The sequence below is a fragment of the Sander lucioperca genome, chromosome 16 (genome assembly GCF_008315115.2).
Source record: "Sander lucioperca isolate FBNREF2018 chromosome 16, SLUC_FBN_1.2, whole genome shotgun sequence".
NCBI classification, from domain to species: domain Eukaryota; kingdom Metazoa; phylum Chordata; class Actinopteri; order Perciformes; family Percidae; genus Sander; species Sander lucioperca.
This window is the reverse complement of record NC_050188.1, coordinates 11,047,193-11,057,020: the sequence shown is the minus strand read 5'-3', so window position 1 is coordinate 11,057,020 and position 9,828 is coordinate 11,047,193. Positions and strand designations below refer to the sequence as shown.

General features: G+C 40.8%; 1 protein-coding gene across 1 annotated transcript in view; it reads left to right on the top strand.

The window, feature by feature from the left end:
* The first annotated feature begins 959 nt into the window (after positions 1 to 959).
* The window catches only part of adgrb2 (adhesion G protein-coupled receptor B2), a 118,112-nt gene continuing 109,243 nt past the window's right edge, over positions 960 to 9,828 (top strand). Inside the window, exons 1-2 of the mRNA XM_035992847.1 lie at positions 960 to 1,039; positions 2,988 to 3,176. Of these exons, the coding sequence (XP_035848740.1) occupies positions 3,125 to 3,176 (52 nt within the window). The 5' untranslated portion in view covers positions 960 to 1,039; positions 2,988 to 3,124. The remainder of the gene's footprint in view (positions 1,040 to 2,987; positions 3,177 to 9,828) is intronic.

Genomic DNA, 9,828 nt, shown 5'->3' with positions numbered 1-9,828 from the left:
CTTAGATACCCTGTACGTCTCAGCTTCTTTGCAAAAATGCAACCACTGCAAAAAAAATCCCATGGGCAAGAAGTACCCAAGTGAAAAAGATCTGCTAAATCAAGGATTGTTTCCCCTGTCGAGGGAGTTGATTAAGTCTTGTGTTGCTGAAACTAAGCCTACAAATCCATTTGCACAGATCGGAACAGACTGCACTCATGCCTCCATATGTTTGTACCAACTGAGATAAAACCGGCTTAGATATGTTGCATGATTTATTTTCTACATTCTTTCTCCCTAGGCAATCGTTCTGTTTCCACAAATTCTCACCATTTTTACGAGGGGTTCCACTTCAAATCAGCCCTCTGATAAATCAGATCCAGCCTTTTCTCCAGTGTAGCTGCATGTTTTTAATATTTATACAGTGTCATAACAAAGCCCAAATTTTTTTTTATAGTGTACTTATTTTGCTTACTTACTTCACATTGCATTTCAGTATGCATATTTTCATGTTTTGCCTCAAAGCTAATAAGAGAGTCGGAATATACTTCCTCCCGATTTTCTGATACTGCAGACTTGACATTCTGTTATTTGTTTCTGCACGAAGTGTCTTTAAAACGGATCAGCCTGTTCTTTAAATATTCTACTGCAAAGAGCGAGCCAATGACATGTAGGCGTTTGTATTTTTATTTTGCCAGAGTCGTGCTTTGGATGTGCTAAACAACTTGCCTTTTTTGACTTCTCTTAATGTACAACATGAACGCTGATGAGCACTTATTTACTACAGCTTTAAAACCAACTTTCTGTATGCCATGGCACAAATGCATGTAGTAAACAACCTAGACATCTACACCAGTATTTATAATCTTACACATTTAGCCTCTCACTGAATTTCATATATTGAACTGTGCAATTCAGTACGTATGAGAAAAAAAAAATAATAGAGAAATTAAAATGAAATCTCTGTCTATTTCAGACCCATATGATGATGACGATCTGAAGGTGAAGACCCAGAGACCTCGATCAGCTGACCAGCCAGGTGTGTTTCAGGCACAAACTGGTGAGTAATGTGATGTGTGCAGGAGTTCGCAGCCTGAAACAAACGTAGCCAACTTGGCATTTACCAGGCTGTATTTGTAACTAAAATTAAAGAGATCCTTATGAATAATGATCATACATTTACCTTCTGAAGCATGGCCAAACTCCAGGGCAGCTAGCACATGCTCCACCATTCACATGTGTGAGTATGTACAGTATGAGTGTGTGTATGACTTTTAACATCTTACATAATTAATAGGATTAGAAAAGAAAAATGGAATTATTCATGACATGATACATAATAAGGATGTCACATGTATATATGCAGGGGAGTCTGCCTTATACATACATGACATTACATGGTGGCTGCTTCAACAACACTAGAATAGGTCATATACTAATTTGCGCACACACACACACACACACACACACACACACACACACACACACACTTTCATATTCCACAACTACATCAGTACTGTAATCAGCTACCACTGTGTGGAGGAGGGAGTCCCTACCGTGAGGGAAACCCCTGGCTTGTCCTTCTCCACTACCCCGCCTTCGCTCCCCATTCTTCCACTCCTCCAGGCATGTGTGATGAGCTTAAGCCCTGACTCACGGCATGTTAATGAAGATGTAATGCGATTAACGGACATGCAATTAATTTGATTTCCTTCTTTGCCATGTGAAGACGCCTCCATCAAAGGACACGGCGCTCATAAACAATTTAGAAAGAGAGACGCGGGATGACTTAACACTTGGTTTTTCGCTTTCAAGGGTGTGACTCGGAGGGAACAATGGGACTCTCTCCACAGCTGCCTGGAGAACTCAAAATCACCCACAAAGATGTGTGAACATCCAATCTATGCCACAATGTTACCATCTACAGTAAAGCCATCCTTTTTGGCTTAAAGCCCCTTTAGCTTTGGGATCATACGTGTTACCCTACTTCCATGCATATTAATATTGTTGAATCTCTAACAAGATCATTATCCTTATGAATATTCAATCAAGGTTTTTTCACATTAAGGAGCTTAAATCAATTAATGACGTATGCAAATTATCCATACCTATATAGTATGCAGGGATATCATACATTGGGTATTGATAAGCATCACAAGCCAAGCCATGTCAAAATTATACACTGTGAAACCCTACCATTGAACAATATAAGCAAAGCTCTCTTACTGTATACCCTGCAAATGATGATCTTGATCTTGGGCTCCCTTAACTTCTATCCAGGGGGAAAAAGAAAACGATTTTGCTCCTGTAAGTACAGAAAGTCTCTTTGGTTATTGTAACCACGAAGCCCTCTCATCATTTGTCTCTATAGTCTTGACTAGTCCCAGGCTTTTCTCTTGATATTTATATGGATTACAATTTTGTTTTTGTGTTGTTGTTTTTTTATTGTAGTAATATTGCATTGGTGTCACAGTCATCCAAGGGAATTTTCATTTTATTTCAGTAAATAAAAAGCAAAGAAAGGAATCAATAGCGCAAACAGACGTGTTTGATCCCTTCGGTTCTGGGAAAATTGGAAGTGAAAATGTACCTATGAATTCTCGTCATCTCCACTAAAAGTTCCTGTAACTCGTTGTTGCGGCTTTTTACTATATGAGTCTTCTGAGCAATATACAGCAATATATTTATTGCAATTACACCATATAAACAGTTGAATATCTTTATTATTATGAGACAACAGGCACATTAACGTGAACGTCGAGAAACACAACATGGATGTGTTGTGTCACCTGTCACATCAACCATTGTTTAAAAGGATGTTTTAAAGCCTACAGTTGGTTAAATTTGCTCTGAGCTCCGGGGCCAGAAACCTCATGATCATGCTACAACGAATAACGCCCTTCCTCTTGAACTTTTGTGTTCCGTCTGACTCGTAGAAACATTAGCATCATGAAACTGGAATCCTTGAGAATTACCCTGTCTCTGTTCACCTCCGTCTTGCTCTTTAGGTGACCCTGCGGCAGAAGAGTGGTCACAGTGGAGTGTGTGTTCTCTCACATGTGGGCAAGGCTGGCAAGTGAGGACGCGTTCATGCGTTTCTTCTCCCTATGGGACACTGTGCAGCGGAGCCCTGCGGGAAACGCGAATGTGCAACAACACTGCATCCTGTCCAGGTGAACCTGGGATCACAGGCTCAGGTATGTTTACCGAATTCTCTATTGGCTGCCTTTTGACATCAATTCAGTGGCACTTACTGTTTTCTTACAGCAAGAATGATGAGGGTTTAATCTTTATCTATGTGGAGTTTATGTGATGTGATTTGCATAACAGACAAGCAAGGGGGACAGAAAATGGTATGACTTTGGATGCTTTTTTTCCCAAATCTGTGATAGACTGGTAACTTCTCCAGGGTGCCTTCCTATCCACATGGCATGCTGGGATATGCTCCTGGCCTTTGTGACCCCAAGTAGGGATTCAAAGTTGAGATAATAAATGAAATAGGTTTAGCCGTGTTGCAAAAATGATGACCAAATACATTTGTGAATATGCTGTAGGCCTTGGTTTTGTTTTGTTTTGTTTTGTTTGTACATGTTAAAATTGACTAAATACAGCTTTAGACCATAAGCTCTCTGCTTAGCACCTCACTCACCAATACAGCATCTACTTGTCTATTTACAATGTGTTACGAAAGCTGTAAAACTGAAGAAAATAATGACAGTGTGAAACTCTATCACTTTTGAGGAAGGTAGGCGGTATGCACACACACGCAATCACACACCCCACATGGGATCTGCTCAGCCAAAAACCATGGTGCAGCAGGAAATAAGCTACAGAATGAGAATGTAATTTTGTCATTTCAATTCACACTACTGGCCAGCTGAGGGAGAGGGAGAGAGACGTGAGACCTAAGCTCGATGTCAGAAAGCCAATTAGACCTGCCAGAGCTCAGGAGGTCATACTTCATGTATTCTCTATCTTTAGCTCTCCTTGTTTAGCATTGTTCTAATTTCCCTTATCTATATCAATGTCTACTTATGTCTACACAGATAGTGTAGTATAGTAAATAAAATAAAATCCTCTAACAGAGCGTAATAAGCAGATAAACTTGTAATTATGTTTTAATTTACAATGAAAACTAAGATATACAAACATTGGAATTGTTGAATGTAAATTGAATTTGTGTTGGTGATAATTACAGATACAGACAGATACACTTCTATTGACTTCAGAGGAATTCATTTTAAAGAAAGAATGCAATGGCAGCTCCAAAATATATTTAACCAATCAAATAACATTTTCATATGCATGCTCTGCCAATCAGGGTGAGTGTAGTCAACCCTATCTGCTTGCTACAAAAAGGCACAAGCAAAATGAAGGGCACCTCATCCATTTGTTCCTCACCAACACACAACACAACACAATCAAGCCAGATGAAGTCACTGAGGGAACTTGTGTACTGCTCATCCTGAATAGAGTTCTGCTGGTTTGATTGCAAATGTAGGTCTCTACTTGATGAAATTGTGAAGTACTGCCTGTCCTGCTCTGGGTTGGTGGGATTGGTTGTTCTGATTGCAATTGAAGTGAAATCCCATATGGCACTGGTTCCCTCCTGCCTAGCCTCTGTCTCTTCTCTAATTCACTACTTATGCTCAGTTCCCAACCAGAGGATGACAAAAATAGGGGTTGCTCAGTAAAACCACAGTTGAAGCATCATCTAATGGTGTAGTGAACCTCCTGCCATATTAGCGATCTTTCACCTGCAGAAGGTATTAAAGTCATTTTTCAGTTTTATACCCATACTTGAGGAAGTTTGGGAGTGTGTGGAGGGACCTCTTACAGGGGAACTTGCATACGACTACTGTATATGTGAAAATGTTGTGTTATTCTGTGTGAAGTCTGATAAATTGACTCAAGTGGCGGCACATGAGGCAGTGTTAGTTGGAGGTGTTGGGACCTCTGTATCCTGCTTCTTATTTCTGCTTGGAGCTAGCTACTCGAGGCTACATTAGCCACTACTAGCACAACACACCTGAAAACACACCCACTTTAGTTGCCCTATGGGTAGAAAGAAAAATGCATGGAATATAAAAGACAATATCTCTGGTTCTGCTCCATCATTTTTTTTTTGTTTTATCTTTTTTATAACTTTCCATTGTGAGTCCGACATTGTTATAGGAGTGCAACATTACATTAATTAGAGTTGAGCCGGATACTCGGCTGAAACGAGTATCCGGTACGGATAAAGCACTTTTGCCGAGTACGAGTATTATACGAGTCAATATCTGTGCTCGGATTGAATAAAAATCTTGATTGGGTAGTTGACTGTGTCTGCGTTCTGTGATAGGCTAGTTGTCACAGCGCCCCTCCCCTACACACATACAGATTTATTGTGTTGCTGTGTCCCGCTCTGCTCACTCACACAGAATAACTCTCTCTGTCTCTCCCTCAGTCACTCAGGTTCGCCGGTCTTTTCCGTTAACGTTTAGGGTTTCTTCAGCTTCAGGTTTGTTTTTTACTTCGGTTTGTAGTACTTTCTTATTAACCAGTAGAGTTCTGGTAAACGTGGGGTTTGTTCAGACGTGGTGCTTGGTAGAATGCGATCGCGTTGCGTCTCTGCCTGTCGGAGATTTTTTTTCTTTTTTAAACTGTCAGCTGGCTCTAAACAGATCAGAAAAACAGCGTCGGACTATTTGATCCGTAGAACACAGTCCCCCCCTGCCCCCTCTCTCTCTTTCTCTCTCTCTCTCTCTCTCTGTTACTCACTCACACACACACACACACACACACACACACACACACACACACACACACACACACACACACACACACACACACACACACACACACATACCTGGTGTGGAAATAAAAAAAATAAAAAAGAACCAAAAAAAAAAAGAAAATCACACTGATCATAAAAAAATTAAAAGTTAAAAAAAGAAAGTTATGTTGAGTATGCAAACTCTTGTTCATTACATTTTACTTCATAATTGCAACCGCATGTGTTGTATTCATTGTTCTTGTTCTGTATATAGTTTGTTTGTTATCGTGATCAAAACCATTGATCTGAAGCTCAATGCTGATGCTGTCATGTAAATAGTTTTCTAATCAGCAATAAATATAACAATTTCTGATCAACCCATCTTTTCAATTGCATGCTTAAAATAACATTTCAAGACAAACCGACCCATTTCCGGGTTAAATCCCGCCCACTTCCGGGTTAGGCCACGCCCAGTCCGAGTACAGATACAGATACAGATACAGATAATTCATATGGTTAACAGATACAGATACAGATAATGCTGTACTCGCTCATCCCTAACATTAATGCAGTATTCTTTTAAGGTCAAGGCTCTGGTATTACAGTCTTCACCAGAATGCCGACGGTCAAGTTATCTGCTAGCTTCACAATGCGTTGCCTGTGCACTTGTATGGTTTTTTTAGCAGGACAGGAGGAAGGAATGTTCCTACGGACCAACAACATGGAGATTGTGGAAAATATTGCCTTGGACATTTGTCCTGTCAAAGTTTGCATCAGGAAAGACATTGTCACTTATGGAATTGCATCTGGGATGGGGCTTTGCAAAGTAGATGAACAACTTCACTGGGTTTCTTACCTACATGAACCAAGCCAAAACGAGCTACAGTCGAGTCGACATGTTTAGCCCGATCACTATCCAGACAAAAAGGACACAATGGATCTTTGTAGTGCTCCACTGTAACAGAAACGACTATTTGGCTACTCAGTAGAATCAAGAATATCAAGTCTTAGCCAGATATGATGTCACATTGTGTACTCCACCAACTTTCTGAACCAGAATATGACAAAGGGATTGGCCACTGATATCCTGGCTCCCTGACTATGGCAGCAATTGGTGACTGACCGTGGGCCTGTCTTAGGAACAGATTAAAAAACCAACAAGTCTGGCTTGTCCCTGCCTGCCAAAGAGGAAGAAAGCCCTCCATTCTGGTTGGCAGACAGTGGGGTAGTCTCTAGGCTGACCTCTCTGATCCCAGTGATACCTAAGAGAGTGCATCACAGGAAAATCACACCTATGTCCTCCATGCACATTCTAATAATGACAGTGATGCGTTTGTTGACAGGCTATTAAATGAAAAGTCAGGAGTGATAACTTCTCTGGGGACAGATAACTTAAAGCAAAAGTGGGGCCACTACTGTCTAAATGTCAGTGTCACACCATGGGGTGTAGTCATTGGGCTTTAGCCGCTAAGGTTATAGAACCCCATCAATGGACAAGCCCTTTCCCCTAGCTGCTTAAGAGTTAGTGGATGAGGAACTTTTTATAGGACGCAGCATCCACAGGGTTGAATAGGATCATCCTCAGGGCTCTAGAGTGCGACCAAAATTTGTAAGGGTGCGACTAAGATTTTTCCTAGGTCGCACCGGTGCACCTAACGTCCTCGCATCCGCTGCCTCTCCACTAACGAAGCAATGTCGTTTATATCGATATGGTTTGATGTTGCGTTACGTGACCCATTTCTTCTGTAAAGCCGTGCCTGTGTTTGGATCGCTCCTCTTACTCTCCGCGCAGCCCCGCCCCCAATCACTCACACACGGCCCACCTGCGACATGCAGACAGACACAGCGCCGCCGGTCCAAACTGCTGACATTTGTCTACAATTGTAATTGTTATTAACACAGCTATATATTGTTAAGTATGAGAGGGAAACCTGTATTGGTACCAGTGTTTCCGCTGATAACACTCTGTTATTGCGGCCGCCACGGCGAAAAACACAGAAGAAGTTATTGAATGGAACTAACTTCAGTTCGTTGAGTAATAGCGTGTGAGACGGAGCCTGCTGGACCTGGGCGAGAGATGTGACCCATGGCCACATTATCATAGTTCATAAAAATGCAGCGCAGCCAGGGACGATACAGACATTTCATACACAAGACATATGTAACGCCACTGTCCCGCCAAAGCGCATTTGACCCGTGCTGGACCGTACTCTGTGAGTAGCATACGCTTCAGTCCATCGTACTCCCCCTCTCTCCCTATATGAGCTACTGGGCTATCCGGGTCTGTTATTGTTGTTGAAAACAAGTGAAGGAGCTTTCTCAGAGATATATTTTTTTAAATATATCCCAGGCTATTTATTTCAGATAATTTACATGTGTTGCAAATTGCATTTTCAAATTGGGCAGGAAACCCTGTCTTTGCATTTTATTTTAATCACATCTGTTTTAATAAAAGAGCTTGTGAAAAGTGGCTTTGACTTAAAACTGAAAATTTAGCCCACTCTGTAAAATATATATATATATTAGAGATAGAGATATATATTGTGTATCGCCATTCAGCCGAAAAATACAGAGATATGATTTTTAGTCCTGGACTAGTGGAAGATCTGATAAGAATCAGTGTGGAGGGGCCCAGTTTGGAGAATTTTGATGCTAGGAAGTGTGGCAAGCTGGTTTAGCAAAGGCCAAAGGGGAAGAAGGCCAAATTACAGGTGTTGGCCATCTGAAGGGCATTTGACAGCAAGGGGGAACCCGCTATAAGACTTTGAGTACAGTATAATTGTGCTTCAAATAAAAAAAAAAAATGTACCAACTACTTATTCTTGTTTAAAATAATTGACATGTTATATATATATGAATGTATATGGAGCGTGATAAAAAGGTGACCTTGAAATTGTGGCGTTAATGGCGACGCGAGGAAAAATTTGGGTGCACCCAAATTTTGTGCTGGTGCACCTAAATAAAAAAAGTTAGGCGCACCAGTGCGACCAAGGAAAAAGTTAGTCTGGAGCCCTGATCCTGATTTACTAAGCACATATGTGCACATCAGTGACTAAAAATGTATAGGCAGTCCAATAAGTCTTGACCTTCTCGTGTGGTGTCACATTCTGAGTGCTTTTGTGGACTTAAACCTTAGTATGTGTTCATTCATTTCCAGGTGTGCCACATATTGTGTGCGTTCCTTTGAATGTGTTTCAATTAAAGTTATCTTTGCATGCACAGACTGTATGTATAATGTGTTGTTGTTATGTAAGTTTAATTTTGCTTTAAATGCAATTAGTTGTTCTATTTGCATTTTATGTACATCTGTGTGAGTTTGCGTGAGTTTTCCATTAATTATATGTCATTGTGTATATTTTTAGCCCCCATGTGAGGTGAGTTAGGAGTCAGTCAGTGTTTACTGACGTATCTCCCTAAAAAAAGCAAGCAACGAGAGGAACATTTTCCTTCCCTGTCGGTGCATATGCTAATCTTGTTTTTATGCAAATGTTCCAACGCGATTTGTATGTCTAAGTGCCTCATTTTCCATTCAGTGTCGATATTAATATCCTCAGCCGCTCCTTTGATGGGATATTGGTTGCTGTGTTATGTTCCGTTTATTATTTCATTTTTTTCCCCTCTGATGTTTCCCAATGTGGTTCTGGAGGGGTGTAGGGGCACTCCTGGGATTGCCTGAATGGGATCACACCAGATTCAAGTAGACTGAGAATGTGGGGGTGGTAGCAAAGATACATAACAGTGTTTAATGAACTTGATGTGGTTGACTTTTAAAATAATTTTCTTTTTTTCTTTTTACTTTGACTTAATTTAGGGTAGAATCTACATGTTTGTTTGATTTGTTGATCTCTTTGCTGCTGGATTCACGTCTTCCCTATGGTCCGATGGGGAGTCATTACCAACATAGTACAGTACACAGAGGCAGACACACACACACACACACACACACACACACACACACACACACACACACACACACACACACACACACACACACACACACACAAATCAGGACTACAGTGTTTTGAACTTTCAATCCAGACACTAACATCACAATTTTGTTCCTCAAATACTAGAAAAACAACACTAACATA